The sequence below is a fragment of the Ornithorhynchus anatinus genome, unplaced genomic scaffold (assembly GCF_004115215.2).
Source record: "Ornithorhynchus anatinus isolate Pmale09 unplaced genomic scaffold, mOrnAna1.pri.v4 scaffold_93_arrow_ctg1, whole genome shotgun sequence".
Classification (NCBI taxonomy): domain Eukaryota; kingdom Metazoa; phylum Chordata; class Mammalia; order Monotremata; family Ornithorhynchidae; genus Ornithorhynchus; species Ornithorhynchus anatinus.
Window position 1 is genome coordinate 1105490 of NW_024396943.1, and position 18397 is coordinate 1123886.

Here is an 18397-nt window from a genome sequence, read left to right on the forward strand (position 1 = left end):
AGCAACGGGAACTTCAGGAGGGAGTCAAACATCTGGAATAGTTGGTTTTCCTAATGGATTAGGACAGAGCTAGGTCATACTGTTGATTTTCTTGGGAATCTTTCTGCCCGGAAGAAACCAGCCAAGCTCCCGGTTCTGTCCTCTTAGCCAAGGGACGTGGACCTCTGGGGGGGACTGTGGGTGGGGTGTCCCAGGGAAATGTCGGGGTGCGGGGGGGGGGGGCGGGTGTCAGTGCAAATTTGCTTGGCCTATTGACTGGTGAAAACAATGTACCAGGTTGTGATTGCTTGATTGATACCTCACCGGCCAAGAACGGACACCACTGTGCATTCTGAGTCTGAGTGCCCTCGCCTCCCACCGACCCCCACCCCCCGCACACACACGTGCGTGTGCCTGCCTTTGCCAACCTCTCTCACCCCTGCCTTTGAACAAGAGGAGAGGGCAACCCCAAGACTGGACCGAGGCGAGTCCTTCCATAAGGTTTTAACTTTGGGAAAACCTCTTGGTTCTGGTCCTGCGGCTTCAGCCCTATTCACCCGGAAGGGCAAAGCACCAGGGGAGGGGTTCGCCTGTGATTCCACGGGTACGGTCTCACTGCGCCCCACTCTCCACCGAGGGAACCTGGGCTTTTGCAAGGGGCTTCTGCTGCCCCCTAGTGGCGGAACTGAGTCCTCAGCGGGTTGCCCCAGAGAGCCCGGATGTGCCTGTAACAGCCAGGGCCAGTGGGCCTCGCCGAACAGTGGCCCCAGGGAAACGGAGGAAGGGCGGAGTTGCTTAAAGAATCCTATAGTACTTAGGAGGGGGGAGAGGGAGGAAAGGAGGGAGGAAGGGTGGGGGAGGAAAAGGTCAGCTGGGTAGGCGGGGGTCGGTGGGGGAGGAGGGAAAGGCCTGGGGCCTACTTTCTCCCGACCGTTTCCAGCTACAGTTGGAGGGAGGGAGGGGCCGTGAAGCTTACCATAGGCCTTGTAGCCGTCCGGGTCTCCAAACAGCCGAGTCTGGAGTAGGCTAGGCACAGGCAGGTGGGACCTGGGTTCTTCCCTCTGGTCCCCAACAGCATCTGACACAGTCCTGCACCTACGGCCTAGACCCCCAATCCAGGTCCCGGGGTCCCTTCCCTCAAGCAGACAGACCTATGGATGTCCCCCACCCACCTCAGCTCGCACTGTGTTCCTCCCAAGGTCATCTCCTTCTACCTTGTTCCTGCCTCCGCCACCCCAAGCCCCCACCAGGGGCTCACACTCTTCTCACACGCCACCCACGGTCCGCTCCAGACCACAACCCCACCGACCCCCACCTCCCAGCCTCCTTCCCGGATTCATTTCCCTTCTCTCCAGGTTGGGATATCCCAACTACCACCACAGCCCTTTTGTACTCAGCTCACCCGCTGTACTTCTGACCATATCCCTTTACACAGTCTACTAATTAGACACTTATTTCACCTGTCTCAAATTCCTTACCTGTTTTCATTTTTGCGTTTTTTTGTGGTATTTTCTAAGCCCTTACTATGTGTCAAGTACTATTGAAAACACTGGGGTAGGTACGAGTTTAATCAGGCCGGGGACAGTCCCTGTCCCAAGCGGGGCTCACCGGTCCAAATAGGAGGGAGAACAGGTAATGAATCCACATTTTACAGTTAAAGAAAACTGAGGCCCAGAGAAGTGAAGTAGCTTGCCCAAGGTCGCACAGCAGGCAAGTGGCAGAGCGGAGATTAGAACCCCGGTCTTCTGACTCCAAAGTCCATGCTATTTCCACTAGGCCACGCTGTTTTTGTTAGATCGTTAACTCTTTGAGGACAGGGATCATGTCCCCTACACTGGCTATACTTTTCCAAGTACCCAGTAAAATGCTCTGCAAACAGTGCTCAGTGGAAAGAGCACGGGCTTTGGAGTCAGAGGTCATGAGTTCGAATTCCAGCTCTGCCACTTGTCAGCTGTGTGACTGTGGGCAAGTCACTTCACTTCTCTGTGCCTCAGTGACCTCATCTGTAAAATGGGGATTAAGACTGTGAGCCCCAAGTGGGACATCCTGATTCCCCTGTGTCTACCCCAGCGCTTAGAACAGTGCTCGGCACATAGTAAGCACTTAACAAATACCAACATTATTATTATTTAGGGTGATCAACAAACACTACTGATTAGAATAAATATGTTTGTAATTATCGGTATACAGCTTATGGAAAGTGGGCTATTAGGAGAACTTTGAATATGGAGAGAGCCGTGGTCTGTCAGATTTGGGGTCAGAGGGAGTTTCCAGCCAAGAACAGCCTGAGCGGGGGGTTGGAGGAGGGAGAACCCAGAGCTAGGTCTTGGTAGGAGGTGGGCTTGGGGGGACCAAAGAGTGCTAGCTGGGAGAAGTAGGTGAAGGGAGCCGATACTGAAGATGGGGAGAGCTGAGAGATGGAGAGCAGGGAGGCAGTCTGGTGGAACCAGCACAGGATTTGGAGTCAGAAGACTCTCCCTCAGCTCCTGCAACACGTTGCTTGGTAGCCATCCTCCTCAGCCTGGTTTCAATCAGTTGCCGCCACCCACTTTCTCTGAGCATTCCCCTTACCCTCGTCCCCCACCACCACCATTCTGCTCTGATCTCTCTCCCTCTGTAGTCTCACATTTTCTCCTGTCTTCAAGACATCTCTGCTTGGACCCCCTAGACTGAGAAGCAGTGTGGTGCAGTGGAAAGAGCACGGGCTCTGGAGTCAGAGGTCATGGGTTCGAATCCCGGCTCGGCCACTTGTCAGCTATGTGACTGTGGGCAAGTCACTTCACTTCTCTGTGCCTCAGTTCCCTCATCTGTAAAATGGGGATTAAGACTGTGAGCCCCACGTGGGACAACCTGATTCCCCTGTGTCTACCCCAGCGTTTAGAACAGTACTCTGCACATAGTAAGCGCTTAACAAATACCATTATTATTAAGACCGGTGTGGGCAGGGATTGTCTCTCTTTATTGCTGAATTGTACTATCCAAGTGCTTAGTAGAGTGCCCTGCACACATTAAGTGCTCAATAAATACGATTGAATGAATGAATAACTACTATGGTATTTGTTAAGTGCTTACTGTGGGTCAGGCACTGTACTAAGCCCTGGGTTGGATACAAGCAAATCAGGTTGGACACAGTCCCTGTCCCACATGGGGCTCTCAGTCTCAATCCTCATTTTGCAGATGAGGTAACTGAGGCACAGAGAAGTGAAGTCACTTGCCCAAGGTCACACAGCAGACCAGTGGCGGAGCCAGGATTAGAACCCATTACCTTCTGACTCCCAGGCCTGTGCTCTATCCACTATGCCAAGCTGCCTCCCACAATGAATGAATGTACCACCCATTTCTCCAAAAGGACTTCCCTGACTAAGACCTTTTCTCTTTCCCCACTCCTTTTCAGAAGTGGGCAAGACAAGAGTAGGGTACAGCCAGGAAATGACTTGGAGGAGCAGAGTGAGCGAGCAGTGGAGTCACAGGAGAGGTGAGCCTTGAAGGAAGGCACTGGTCGGGAGTCTTTGCTTAATGCGAAGAGGGATGGGCAGCCATCAGAGTTTGGAGGAGAGAGACATGCTGAGCCATTTCTTCAGGAAGTCCAACCAGGCGGCAGCAGTGTGAAGGACAGACCTAAGTCAGAAAGAAGCTGGGGGCAGGGAGGCCAAAAGGAGGTCGCTTCCATAGCCGGAGCCTGCTAGGATGAGCACTTGAATCAGGGGGAGTGGCTGTCTCGGTGAAAGAGGAAGGGCCCTGCATGGCTTGGGACTGGATCTCTTGCTTTTCTCCTCCTCCACCCACTTGCTGGGCAATTGCTCTCTTCCACTCCTAGGGCTTCAACAGCCAGCACATCACAGAAGACTCCCAGATGGACCTCTCTAGCCTCGACCGCTCTCCCAACATCTCCTCCTAGCTCCCTCTCCACCTGCCCCCTCCAACTCAATATGTCCAAAACTCTCAGATTGTTTAGTCCAGCACTCTGACCAGACTGACCGAGACCTGAGGGAGTGGACTGAGAGAACAGGCAGGGGACCGCCGCCGGGAAAGCAGCTGGGATGGAGGAGCAAATTGAGGAGGGGGTGGTAGAATGGGTTGAGGTGATGAATTGGGAAATCCCCCGCTTAATGGTGCCAATTTTACCAACAGAGCAGCCGACGAAATCACTAGGGGGTAAAGGAGGCAGTTAAAGGTCCGAAGAAACTCAACAGAGGTCAGTAGGCAAGGGAATCCAAACATGAGAATCAGAGAGCTGAGTTACAGCAGGCCAGAGCCAATCTCAAGAGGCCGAGGTTGGCCCGGGGACTGGATTTCCACCCTGTGTTCAGCAGTATGGGGGCAGTAGTGGAGCAGATGCATTTGTCGGGATGGTCCAGGGCTGGGAGAGCATGGGGGGGGGCGGATGGGGTGAGAGAGTTGGGTTTGGTGGAGAGGGCAGAGTTGCCAGAGTTCAGGATGGGTGTGTGAGAAGGTAAGTGCAGGGTCCGGAAGTCACAGTTTGGGGAACGCAGAGGGGAAGGGAGAAGGTAAAGGGCTGAATTACTAGGCGTGATTTTGCCGCCAACCCCTACCCCACGTCCTGCCTCTGGCCTCCCTTCTCATATCCGACAATTACCCTCCCCCACCTTCAAAGCCTTATTCAAGGCACATCTTCTCCAAGAGGCCTTCCCAGACTAAGCCCCACTTTTCCTCATCTCCCACTCCCTTCTGCATCATCCTGACTTGTTCCCTTTGCTCTTCCCACCTCCAGCCCCATAGCGCTTATAATAATAATGATGATATCTATTAAGCGCTTACTATGTGCCAAGCACTGTTCTAAGCACTGGGGGAGATACAAGGTAATCAGGGTGTCCCACGTGGGGCTCAGTCTTAATCCCCATTTTACAGAGGAGGTAACTGAGGCACAGGGAAGTTAAGTGACTTGCCCAAAGTCACACAGCTGACAAGTGGCAGAGCCAGAATTAGAACCCATGACCTCTGACTCCCAAACCCCTGCTCTTTCCACTAAGCCACGAAGTTTATTTATATGTATATTTACGTATATGTATTGTATCTCATCTCCCCGCCCCCCCCCATCTAGATTGTAAACTCGTTGTGGACAGAGAATGTTACTGTTTATTGTTGTATTGTACTTTCCCAAGTGCTTAGTACAGTGTTCTGCACACAGTAAGCACTCAATTAATACGATTAAATGATTGAAAAAAGTGTAAGCTTTAGATCACTACACCTCCTGCCCTCCCCACCCAAAAAAAGGACAACTGAGGAAAAAATGAAAGAGCATCTTAGAGCTTTGGGCTTTTTTTGCTTGGTTTTGTTTATTTTTTTACACAAAATACTTTCATTAAAAGCTTCTCCACCAGGATTAGATATTACAACCATCCAGAGCAAAGCAGTTCCATGTATTCCCAAGTGTTTATAAAAAATGAGTTGCTGAAATGTTCAGCATGAGATAAGTCCAACCTGGCCAGAGCTGGGCCGAGCAGAGATCACACACAGCTGCGGGCTGCGTCCGCAATCCAAATTTTGGCCATCTGTCCAAGGGCTGGAGCTCCCGGGGAAAGGCCAGGTGGACTGGACACCAGACCCACCACCAGGAATATGGCATCAAAGCCCAAGAAGCTTTTTGGCTTCTTGGCTTTGGGCCATGAGGGCTTCGCTGGCATACTTTTGGAGAAGCTCCATCTTCTTTCTGCGCACCAGAGCTTCCTCAACCTGCACGTACAAAGGTTCTGTCAGAGTACTGGCACGGGCTTTCTCCCAAGCCACAGGGGCCTCATTTCTCCCACTGCCACCCAAATAATCATACTGGCATTTGTTAAGCGCTTACTATGTGCCAAGCACTGTTCTAAGCACTGGGATAGATACAAGGTACCAAAGCCACAGGGAACAAGGTTTAGCCCACCTCAAGACTAGCCCCAGAAAGCTCATTGTGGGCAGGGAATAGGTCTACCAACTCTGTTATATTGTACCATCCAAAACGCTCAGCCTACAATAAGCGCTCAATAAATGCCGCTGATTGATTGATCCTCTGGGCGATTGCTTCAGATAACCCAGGTCCCGATCTCCCGTTCTCTTCCCAGCTCGGGAGGTACGGAGGGTGCATGAGAGAAAGCAGCTAGGAGGAGGCACCCTTCAAACACCCCCAGTCCCCCACAAGCCCAGAGAAGCAAGGACCTGGGGCCAAACCATGGAAGGAGGAGGCTGAAGAATGACAGGTAAGAAGGAAAGGGAGAGGAGGAGAAAAAGTGAGGGGAATTTGGGATTAGGGAGACTGGGTGGGGAGAAAAAGGGGGGGAGGGGAAGAGGGAGAGATTGATTCCCACAGGCTCCAAGCATGATTCCCATGCCATGGGCGATAAATGAAAAGCAGGGGTGGGAGGGACAACCCTCATTTCTAGATCAGAAAATGATTCCTCATCTTACCTCTTGCTGTGACGGCACCGGGACGTGAGCGATAAACTTTTGCTCCCCCTCTTCCGCTTCCTTCTCCCTGCCACTCTCCTCATCAGACTGCAAACGAAAAGGAGGCCGTGCGGGCCATGAAGAAAGGGCAAGAGTACCCAGCGGCTGGAGCTCAGAACCCAAGCCACCAGCTGGAGAAGCAGGACACTGCTGACACCCACCATCCCTGTTGTGCCTCCAGTACCAGTGGTCGACATCGCTGTCCAAGTATTTACTGAGCACTTACCGTGTGTAGAGCGCAGCACTAAGGGCTGGGAAACAACCCAGCCGCTCTCAACCACCCGCTTCCTTTGTTGCGACTCCAGTCGCTGCTGCTTCTCAAGCCGGGGCGGGTCCCCAGGGCCAGCAGCCCAAAACATCGCCGACCCAACTCCCTTTGCCGTACCTCATCCTCGGGGACCGCATAGATGTTGATTTCTTCTTCCTCTTCTTCCTTGTCACCTCTTGCTTCTCTTTCCGCTTTCCATTTCTCCACGGCTTCTGCAATGACTGAGAAGGGGGTTGGGGAATCAATTGATCCATCATTGGCATTTACTGAGCGCTTACTGTGCACAGAGCCCTAGATCAAGCTCTGCCCTACTCTCCGTACATTTTCAAGTGCCCACGCGCTTCCCGCCCCCTTCCTCATCATCCTCCAGGAGGACTCTCGGCTGTCATTTCTCCCCCCAAGCACTCAGGTTCTCCATCCTGAAGTCTCGGCCCCGAGGCTCATCCAGCACACCAGACGGGAGACTCCGGGAGAGCACATTTCAGGAGGGGTCTGGGTACCATTCTGGTCAGCGAGAGGACAGAATGCTATTCCGAGCACACCTCGGCAAAACGTCAACTGGCGCTCACAGGTCACAGGTGTCGGTCTACAGGAGACAATTGTGGCGGGGAGAAGAACAGAGCTCCCACTTCACCACCAGAACCAGGCCCTGGCTTGAAGGTGGCACTGGGGCCAAAAGGGAGTCTGATGGAAGGGCGAGGAAGAAGCCAGGTCCCAGAACCCTCTCCTTTCTGGAAACTACAGTTATCAGCATCCTCTCAGAGATAAGAATCTCCCAGGGAAGGGAAGACCGTGGCTCGAGAACAATTTGGGTGTCGGCCTTAGATCCTCCCTTAAAATACTCCTTCGGATCTCATTTTACCCTGTTGCTCCCCAGACCTTTTTCTTTTTTCTCTCAAGCAGAAACCTCTCCTGCTTGAAAAGGCAATGTTTTCAGGGTGAAAACCGCCATCTCAGAGAACCTAGGCACGGAGCAGCTTGCTTGGCAGCTGGTAACGCATTAAAAAACTACGATAAAAAAAAAAAGAAAAGAAAAAGAAACCTGTCCGCTCACCTTTCTCTTCCTGCTCCTGTTCAAGGGGCTCCAAAATGCCATCATCCTCATCCCGGTAGCCATAGTACTCGGCATCAATAGCCCTCATGAGCTCAGCTCGCGTCTTCCGGGGGGGAGGGAGAGCTGAGGGAACACACGACCACTTCACTCCAGGCCGCCCAGGCGGACACGGTGGACGTTGTGGCGCAAAACGGCACCGGTTCTACTGGGGTGCAGGCCCGGTGCCACAGCGCCAGTGGGGGCCGGTGAACGCTCCAGGGCAAGTTTTCCTTGGCACAGGTGGGTTCACCAAGGGCACTCTCGGGGACCCGGGTGGCACTCAGAAACCCAATACCGTACCTTTGGTGACCCAGGAATGCTTCGCATATTAACTGACTTGGTACCCGTACATTTGTTCATTCTAAATTGTTCTTTAATTGCCACTTTCAAATGGAATTGAACTACCCCTTGTGCCACAGCACGGTCTAATGGAAAGAGCCCGAGCCAGGGATTCAGAGGACCCGGGTTCTCATTCCGGCTCCACCACTTGCCTGCCAAGTCGCCTTGGGCAAATCACTTCACTTCTCTCTCTGGGCCTCAGTGTCCTCCTCTGGGAAACGGGGATTCAATACCTGTCCTCCCTCCTCCTCAGACTGTGAACCTAAGTGTAGGACAGGGACCGTGTCTGACCGAATGATCTTGTATCTACCCCAGCGCTTAGATAATAACCATACAGGTACTTGTTAAGATGAGCTTCAGCACACTTAAAATAGTTAACCCATCATCCCTTTTTACGCCACCAAAGTACTCACGACTTCCCACAGTGCTCCTGTACACATCCTCCACACCCAAACATTTGAGTCTTAGCTTATGGAACACCACCCCTCCTCCTTCCTCCAAAACGATCAAGGCCTCGAGGGCAGGGCTCGTGTCTACTAACTCGCTGGACCTCCAAAGCGCTTACATCGCTAGAGAATGCATGTACCCCATGGTCTGAAATTTGCTGCAATACCATTATTGACGACACCGGGAATACACAAGCAAAGGTTTTTAGTGCCGGGAAAACGACTTGGAGCCTTGATGACAGGAACTTTGCTTGTGTGAACTGACCAAGTATGAATGTCAAGAATGTGAACTAATGAGAGCGAGAGAGTGTGTGACTGTGTGTGTGCGCGTGCACGCGCACGGTAAGGGTTGGGGGGGAACTGGCTGTAACACTACAGAAAAATGCGGGCTCTACAGGAGCCCAGCCAAAAAGCCAAGAAAAATGATTTGTGGGAAAATCAATTCAGAGCAGGGCACTTGGCCAACTGGCTCCTGGGCCGGGCTCGGTCCCCTCCAGGCCACGTTACCCAGCAGTCACTGCTGCCAGAGGGCTGCTGCCCGGGGAAGCTCCATCCTGCCCTACAGCTCAGTTCTACTTACCCGAGTCCCTCTGACTTTCCACGGCCTCCTTGCTGCTGGGTCAGCTGCCGCGGCTCCCTCCATCCCCCCAAACCGGCCGGCTGCCCGCCAGCCCGGGGCACAGAATGGAAGGGACCCATGCTAACCACTCAGTAGCAGGATGATCCCGACTTGCAGGTTGATGCACGCAATGAAAACACAGCGGAACACTTTGGGATCATCTGCCTTTGGAAAGTTGCCCAACAATAGTACTTACGTTCTTTTTCGAAGAGCTCCCTGACACCTGGTAAGTCTTTAGCTGCTCCAAAGTACTTGTAACCCCGGTTGCCGGGAACTTCTTTGCCTTCGTGATCTAGCATCTTCGGACCGACTTTCTTGAAAAAATAACAAGGAAGAGTTATTGAAAGGACTCTGAAGAAGTGTGGCCAGATCTCAGGGGCGCAATTCCCTAAAACACAGTCGCTGCTCTAACTCCGAATAAGGTGTCGGGGCTGAGTCCTCATCAAGATGCCACTGGAGAACTCTCTCCTCCTCAATCCAGGCTTGGGGCAAGCCAACAGAGGCAAAGGGATCCCGGCTGGGCCAAGTCACAGCTTCTGCAGGGTCTGGGGTCCAAAATGCTTTCTAGATTTCTCCTCCCTCTAGCAAAGGGAACCAAGAGCAGCTGTCGTGACAGCCCATCAGAACAGGGAGGTGGGAAACCGGAGTTTCATGGGCAAAAGATGCAGTTTTGTTGACCAGGGATCACCTCCTGATAATGAGCCTGTGAGGATGGAGAAATTGCTCGTGTCTATGTACTGCCCCAGGTCCGGGGGCAGGGACTGGGTCCCATCTGATGATCCGAATTGTGGTAGCATTTCTTTGGCACTTACTTTGTGTCCAGCACTGTTCTAAGCACTGGGGTAGATACAAGTTCATCAAGTCGGACACGTTTCCCATCTAAGTAGGAGGGAGAATAGAAATTGAATCCCCACTTTACAGGGGAAACTGAGGCCCAGAGAAGTGAAATGACTTGACCAAGGCTCCATAGCAGACAAGCAGCAGAGTCAGGATGAAAATCCAGGCCTCTGACACCGGGGCCTGGGCTTCTTTTTTTTGGGGGTGGGGGGGAGTATTTGTTCAGTGCTATGTGCCAGACATTATACTAAGTACTGGGGTAGATACAAGCTATCCAGTTTGGACACAGCCCATGTCTCACATGGGGCTCATGGTATTAATCCCCATTTTACAGATGAGGTAACTGAGACCCAGTGATCTGGCTTGCCCAAGGTCACACGGCAGACAAGTGGCGGAGCTGGGATTAGAATAATGATGTTATTTGTTAAGTGCTTACTATATGTCAAGCACTGTTCTAAGCACTGTGATAGATACAATCTAATCAGACAGCCCTGTCCCACATGGGACAGCCCTGTCCCACATGAGGTTCACAGTCTTAATCCCCATTTTCCAGATGAGGTAACTGAGGCCCAGAGAAGTTAAGTGACCTGCCCAAGATCACACAGCAGACAAGTGGTGGAGCCGGGATTAGAACCCAGGTCTTTCTGACTCCCAGGCCCATGCTCTATTTACCAAGTCCTTCTGACTCCCAGGCTGGTGCTCTATCCACTAGGCCATGCTCCTACTCCTCTATTTTACCTATCCTGTATTTATCCCAGTGCTTACCATAGAGTAAGCACTCAATAAACACCAGAAATACATAAAATAAATAAGCGAGGCTTTTGCATTGTACTTAGACAAGACACGCTTCAAAAATCAGATTGAGAATGCTCTGTGATGGGGGTAATTGTTACCTAGCACTTTCCTTTCATAGGTAATGTGTACTTTTCAATAGATAGCAATTCATATTTCTTTCAATACTTACTCCGTAATCAGGGCCCCCTAGTTCCTTTATCCGGATTTCCCAATGTCCCTTCTCTCTTAAGAGTTTGTTTATTTCATCATTCAGGTCACGAATTCTGAATTCACCTAAACCAGCTGAAAATAAAAGCAAAGAGCCTCAGTTCCCAAGACTACTGTTTCCCCCCTCTGCCTGCTGGCCAGAATGACCAGCAATGCCCTTACTTGCTCACCGCACCTGGGAAACTGGGGAAAACTGGGAAAACTGGGGAAAATGAACTGTTTAAAAAAGCTTGCCTGTGCCATCCGCTCTCCAAGGAGAGGAGGGGTGGGGCTAGGTGGAAATCTACTAAGGATGCACAGTGTTTCTGTTGGTTATTTGGCCAGTGAGGACCGAGTCACATGACCGAGACACAGCACAGCCCTGGGCCGCAAAACAGCAAGAAAAAACTTTGCTAGGTGGAAAAGATCTTCCCGGTCATAAACTTGTAAAACGCAAAAAAAGGGATTGAGAAGGAGCGGCCAGAGAAAGAGGAGGGGAACCAGGAGAGGACAGTGTCAGTGAAGCCCAGTTTGGATAATGTTTCCAGGAGAGGGGTGGGCCACAATGTCGAAGGCACTACAATAGGGAATTTGCACTCTTGTTGCTGAGTTGATGAATGGAACACACATAACAAAAAGAAGCTTACCATTTTGAATTTGAGCAACCTTTTTGGAGACTTCCCCAATAATCTGTAAAACAATTTGCGCACAATTTTTATCATTCCTCTCTGGTTTTCATTACTCAAGACTGCCAAGAAATAATCACCTCTTTCACTTTGGGGATTATCCTTTAGGAAGATTGAAGAATTGACAAAAACTCTCCTAAAATTCCAGAAAGCTTTAGGGAAGCTTTTCTACCTACATCCCAATGCTTCTCGGGCTCCCTTTCTCTCCTCTTCTCTCCCCTCCCCTGGCTTCCCTGACAGTCACATGGGCCTGGATGCAATTGGCATTTAGTTCAGAAGAAATGAAAAGTCATGGGAACTCAATAGAAAGAATACCCAGAGTTTTACATGTACATATCTACATCGAGAGAGAGATATGCACATCTGTGGGTGACTTGGCGGGGAGAGGAAGGAAGGATGTGCTATGGATACCTCACCAACCCAAAGGGAAATAAAACGCCTGTCATCTTACAATAAGCAGCATTGTCTTAATGCATACAATTTTCCTTACGCTAACTTGGATCCTCGTCCCCCACCCCCAGCCCCTTTCCCACCCCACCCACCTGTCGTCTCCATTTCTCGGCTTTTGGAAGCTCGTTGCACTCTGAGGCCAGAAAAGGCCTCCGCTCCTGCGGATTAGAAAAAACACATCCTGAGAATTTACGCAACCTCCCGAACACCTAGTCCCCTGGGAGGGTTCCAACTCAAACCCACGGAACTACCCGCTCCATGCCAGGGTCAAAGTGGCTTGGCCCTTCTCCCTCACCCTGTAGGGCCCCACCGTCTGTTCCATATGGCACCTTGGGTCGGTCTGGCCCTGCTCTACTCCTCACCACCTCTCCTGGTTCCTCCCACCCCCACTCTTTCAGTCTTTTCCCTTCTTCCCTCTGGGACTGCTACTCCTTTCCCAATGGAGCCCTTGGCCTCCCTCGCTTGTTCTGTGCTCCATCTTTGCTTCGGGCCTTCCCTGCGCCCTTGGGAAGAACAGATGCCTGCAGCAGGTCCGCTCGTGTCCATGCCCCCTTGCGCCCCGCCGTGGACCATGGTCCAAGGGGAAATGTTCCTGCTGCAGGAAGTCAAAGTGCAGCTGGCCAGTCTGCATGGGAATTCTGCCAGAATTTGCTTTCTGAGGCACTTGGTCCGAAATGGGCCTTGAGCCACTATTCCTCCAAAATGCTATGGCTCGCCAAGATTCAAGTGTACAGACCCAGAGGGGCTTGCAAGTGCCTGCCTCTCCCGCACTGCGGCGCAGTCCCTGCCACAAGAGGGACAGCTCATTTCACTCCAGGTCCTTTAACATTAAAAAAAAAAAAAAAAAAAAGGTGAATCTACCTTGACTCTGCCTTCCTCAAGCTGAGCTTGGCGAAACCTCGCCAAGGCCGTCCTAAAGGGGAGGAAAGAGGAGATCCATTAGTTCGCAGAAGCTTGGGGAACAGACTTTTCACTGGCCCCAGCTGCTGTTGCCAGGCCTCAAGCCTAGTCCGGGGGTAGACCAAAACATGAAGACCTCCCCCACATAAAAACAGCCAGAGTCAGGTCAGGTTGGGGCAGGCCCAGAGGCCCACCGGGGGCCCCCAAACACCATGTTGCCTGGGTTACTTTATACTGACCCAACCCAGAAGAATGGTCAAGCACCATGCTAGGAACTGGGAGAGGGCAGGAGAAGGACTTTAATTCAAAGCCCCATAGAAACAGAAAGACTACTCTTTCTGGGGTGCTAAACGGGACACACTAGTGTACACGATAAGACACCATTTTCAATAAAGGGCTCCTCATGAGAAAATGGGGAGATGCAGCTGGGCTGGGCTGGTGATAAAAACAAATTCCCAAGGCTGGCTTCAGCCTCTACCAGAGGAAGGGGGCTAAATGCCAAACCGGGAGGGGTGAGGAGCGGGATATAGAGTGCAATAGAGAGGAGGGTGTAGGGTGGGGTTGCAGAGTTGGGGCGCAGGGTAGGCAGATGCAAACAAGGCCCCCACTTGCTAGCAGTTTACATCCAAGAAAGGACACGCTAAACTCCAGGACAGAAAGACACAGTAGATATTCGACACAACCTATTAGTTTCAAAACCAGTTAGTACTTACATGGCCTTTTCTGCATTTCGAGCCTAGAGGGGAGGAAACAAAATCTCCGTTTAATCAGTTGTTTAGTTTTAGTGAAGTGGAAGTTTTGCAGAACTGAGGGACACTTACTAAGATCACATCTCCGCCAAGAGGCCTCTCCTGACTAAGCCCTCATTTCCCCTCCTCCCTCTGCCTTCGGTGTTCTCTATGCACTTGACTCTGTACTCTTTAGGCACTGATATTCAGTTCACCCTCAGCTCCACAGCTCAACAAATGCTACTACTTTAAACTCTATTGCTTCCTGCCCATAACGAGCTTACAGTCTCGAGGGAGAAGATGGGGAGAGTGGTGGTGTTCAGTTGGGGAGAAGGGGTGGTTAGCCAGATACGAAAGGGGAGGGAGTTCCGGGCAGACGCAGGACGTGGGTGAGGGGTCTGCGGAGGCAAACACGGTACGGGGAGGAATGTGTCTGCTAATTCCCCCTTCACCTCCCCTCAGCAAAGCCCCCTTTCCCTCTGCTCCTCTCCCTCCCTGTACCCTTAGCACTGTGCTCATTTGTATATATTTTATTACTCCATTTATTTTGCTGAGGGGTACATCCCCTTGATTCTATTTCTCATGATTATGTTGTCTTATTTTTGTCCGTCTGTCTCCCCCGATTAAACTGTGACCCTGTCACTGGGCAGGGATTGTCTCTATCTGTTGCCGAATTGTACATTCCAAGCGCTTAGTACAATGCTCTGCACATAGTAAGTGCTCAATAAATACTATTGAATGAATGAATAATTCTGTTGTACTGTACTCTCCCAAGCGCTTGGTGCAGTGCTCTGCACACAGTAAGCGCTCAGTAAATACGACTGATTGAGAGAGATGAGATCGAGGTACAGTGAGTAGTTTGGTGTCAGAGGAGCGAATGTGTGAGATCTGGGTTCTAAAATCCTGTCATCTGGTACTTGGGGGTCAGAAAGCTACAACTTCTTCGTCGGCTAATAGGCAACAAACTCGGAGGAAAAATACATGAGGTGAAGAGAGGTGGGCCGGGGGCGGACTCTGCTGCATGGATCATTTTTCTAGAACAACATTCAGGACATGTTTCCCCACACCTGAAGAAGCTCCAGTGGTTGCCCATCCACCTCCGCATCAAACAAAAACTCCTCACCATCAGCTTTAAAGCACTCCATCTTCTTGCCCCCTCCTACAACCCAGCCCAAACACCTTGCTTACCTAATGCCAACCTGCTCTCTGTGCCTCCATCTCGCCTGTCTCACGTCCTACCTCTGTCCTGGAACGCCTTCCCTCCACAAATCCGACAATGACTCTCCCCCCTTCAAAGCCTTATCTAAGACCCATCTCCTCCAAGAAGCCTTCCCTGATTCTGCCCTCCTCTCATCTTCTCTCACTCCCTTCTGCGTCTCCCTGACTTGCTCATTTTAATCATTCCCCCTCCCAACCCCAAAGCCCTTATGTACCTATCTGTAATTGATTTATTCATATGAATAAATCTCCCCCTCTACATTGTAAACTCGCTGGGGGCAGGGAATGCATCTGCTTACTGTAACATTGTACTCTCCCAAGGGCTTAGTGCCAGTGCCCTGCTCGCTCAATAAATACGACTGAATTGAATAAACGTGTATTGGGCGGAGAGCGGCGAGAGCTGGAACAGAAGCAGCGCGGCTTAGCGGAAAGAGCCCGGGCTTGGGGAGTCAGAGGTCGTGGGTTCTAATTCCGGCTCTGCCACTTGTGTGTGCCTCTGGGCGAGTCACTTCACTTCTCAGCGTGGCTCAATGGAAAGAGCCCGAACTTGGGAGTCAGAGGTCATGGGTTTGAATCCCGGCTCTGACATTTGTCAGCTGGGTGACTGTGGGCAAGTCACTTCACTTCTCTGTGCCTCAGTTCCCTCATCTGTAAAATGGGAACTGAGACTGTGAGCCTCACGTGGGACAACCTGATGACCCTGTATCGACCCCAGCGCTTAGAACCAGTGCTCTGCACATAGTAAGCGCTTAACAAATACCCATATTATTGTTATTATTAAAATAGGGATTACGACTGTGAACCTCACGTGGGACAACCTGATGACTCTGGATCGACCTCAGAGCTTAGAACAGTGCTCTGCACAGAGTAAGCGCTTAACAAACACCAATATTATTATTCTTCTTCTCTGTGCCTCAGTGATCTCATTTGTAAAATGGGGATGAGGACTGGGAGCCCCACGGGGGACAACCTGATCACCTTGTATCCCCCCCCCCCCCGGAGGCTTAGAACAGTGCTCGGCACATAGTAAGCGCTTAACAAATACCTACATTATTACCTTGTTTTAGCCTCAGCGCTTCGAACAGTGCTTTGCACATCATAAGCACTCAACAAGTACCATAATTATTATTATTATTATTATTAAGAGTGCTGGCCGCCAAGCCTAAAGGGAGCGTGGTTTGTGGGCTCAACTCACCATGGTGCCGGGATCGCTCGCGCCTGTTCCGCCCGTGACAGGGCTCCGCTTCCCGGAACTGACGGCCTAGGCCGGGGCCGGCTGAGCTCCTGCGCCGGAAACCGGATTCCACAAAGCCTTGGGGAAGCGGAAAGGGCGGGGCCGGCGGGGGAGGGGAAGCGGGCACGCGCGCACAGACGCATGCGCGCTGGAGTCGCTGCGTCTGACTAAAGGTCAGCACCTCTCATCCCTCTCCTAAGAGGGACACTCGGGGTTGGAAGAGCGGAGAGAGAGAACTAAGAAGAGGGAGAGCTAAAGGGAGCTCAGAACTGTGTTTGATACATAGTGGGGACTCGAATAACCATAAAAAATGGGTGGCAGGAACTTAGTGGCAAGAGCCCGGGCTTGGGGGTCAGAGGTTGTGGGTTCGAATCCCGGCTCCGCCACTTGTCAGCTGGGTGACTGTGGGCAAGTCACTTCACTGGGCCTCAGTTACCTCATCTGGAAAATGGGGATTAAAAACTGTGAGCCCAATGTGGGACAACCTGATCACCTTGTATCCGCCCCCAATGCTTAGAACAGTGCTTTGCACACAGTAAGCGCTTAACAAATACCGGCATTATTACTTGACTTCTCTGTGCCTCAGTTACCTCATCTGTAAAATGGAGATCAAGACTGTGAGCCCCAAGTGGGACAACCTGATAACCTTCTATCTATCCTAGCGCTTCAAACAGTGCTTGGCACATAATAAGTGCTTAACATTATAAGCGCTTAGTACAGTACTCTGCACACAGTAAGTGCTCAATAAATACGACTGAATGAGTGAACTATGAGCTCATGGTGGGCAGGGAATGGGTCTATCAACTCTGTTGTACTCTCCCAAGTGCTTAGTCCAGTGCTCATATCTGACAATGAAGCAGCGTGGCTCAGTGGAAAGAGCACGGGCTTTGGAGTCAGAGGTCATGAGTTCGAATCCCAGCTCTGCCACTTGTCAGCTGTGTGACTGTGGGCAAGTCACTTAACTTCTCTGGGCCTCAGTTACCTCATCTGTAAAATGGGGATTAAGACTGTGAGCACCTCGTGGGACAACCTGATTCCCGTGTCTACCCCAGCACTTAGAACAGTGCTTTGCACATAGTAAGTGCTTATCAAATACAAACATCATCACAATGACTCTCCCCACCTTCAAAGCCTTATTGAAGGCACGTCTCCTCCAAGAGGCTTTCCCTAGGACCCACCTTTCCTCTTCTTCTTCCACTCCCTTCTGCACTGCCCTGACTTGCTCCCTTTATTCACCCCCATGGTACTTACATACGTATCTGTAATTTTTTTTTTTAATTTCTATTACCATCTATTTCTATTACCCTCTAGACTGTAAGCTTGTTGCAGGCAGGGAATGTATCTGCTTGTTGTTATAGTGTTCTCTCCCAAATGCTCTGCCCACAGTAATCACTCAAACACCACAGCGGAGAAGCAGAATCCAATTATTTGGGTACGCTTGTAGGACTATGATTCCATCACAATCTCCTATGAAACTCAAATTGGTGACATTTGTTACATGCTGTTCTTCAGGTGGTGGGTCCTAAAGATCCAGGTAATTTTTTTCCCCACCGATCATCTTCGTGGAGAGATATGATCCCATATTTGCCCACCCAGGTTAACACCATGATCAGTTAGTATGAGTCCCCTCCCTTGGTATTAATTCCAGATGGTAACTTTTGAGTAACAAGGTTTAATCCCATGCCCCCCATCTGAAATGAAATGGACCCAGGAGTGAACTCATTTTCCTGCTGGAGGTGCTGTGCGTGTATTGAATGAATGAATGAATGAATGAATCCTCATATTCCACCGAACTCCAGGAACTTCCAGGCCCATGCTTTATCCACTGCCTGGACCTGGCACAATGCACTCTCCCACCCATGATCTCCCTTGCTCTTCGCTTTCTATCAGCTTTAAAGCACTCAATCCCCTTGCCCCCTACCTCACCTCGCTACCTTTCTACTCCAACCCAGCCTGCACACTTTGCTCCTCTAATGCCAACCTACTCCCTGTTCCTCAATCTCGTTTATCTCACGGTCAACCTCTCACCTCTAGGCTGAAATGCCCTCCCTCTTCATATAAGCTCATTATGGGCAGGGACTGTTTATTGTTGAATTGTACTCCCCCACGCCTTTAGCACAGTGCTCTGCACAAAGTAAGCACTCAATACAATTGAATGATTGAATTTCCAACAGA

At 51.0% G+C, this 18397-nt stretch overlaps 1 protein-coding gene across 2 annotated transcripts; it reads right to left on the bottom strand.

The window, feature by feature from the left end:
* Window positions 1-5243: 5243 nt before the first annotated feature.
* On the bottom strand, window positions 5244-16261 carry LOC100073658 (pre-mRNA-splicing factor ISY1 homolog). 2 transcript variants are annotated; one of them, XM_029057316.2, is made up of 11 exons: window positions 16184-16257; window positions 13756-13778; window positions 13004-13055; window positions 12235-12300; window positions 11654-11696; window positions 10990-11102; window positions 9385-9502; window positions 7746-7868; window positions 6809-6912; window positions 6385-6471; window positions 5244-5673 (listed from the first exon to the last, which is right to left on the bottom strand). In XM_029057316.2, exons 1-11 carry the CDS (start codon window positions 16184-16186, stop codon window positions 5566-5568), a joined length of 840 nt encoding a protein of 279 aa, XP_028913149.1. In that variant the 5' UTR covers window positions 16187-16257; the 3' UTR covers window positions 5244-5565. The 2 variants fall into 2 exon arrangements, with proteins under 2 accessions (XP_028913149.1, XP_028913150.1); XM_029057317.2 differs by lacking the exon at window positions 7746-7868 and having other exon boundaries at window positions 16184-16261.
* Window positions 16262-18397: the final 2136 nt, after the last annotated feature.

Bases quoted from the DNA above. Each gene is read 5' to 3' on its own strand.
- LOC100073658 (XM_029057316.2), bottom strand. The intron at 12,301-13,003 runs GTAGATTCACCT...TCTAATCCGCAG, and splicing joins TTGAGGAAGGCAGAGTCAAG to GAGCGGAGGCCTTTTCTGGC. The intron at 11,697-12,234 runs GTGGGTGGGGTG...ATTGTTTTACAG, and splicing joins CCGAGAAATGGAGACGACAG to ATTATTGGGGAAGTCTCCAA.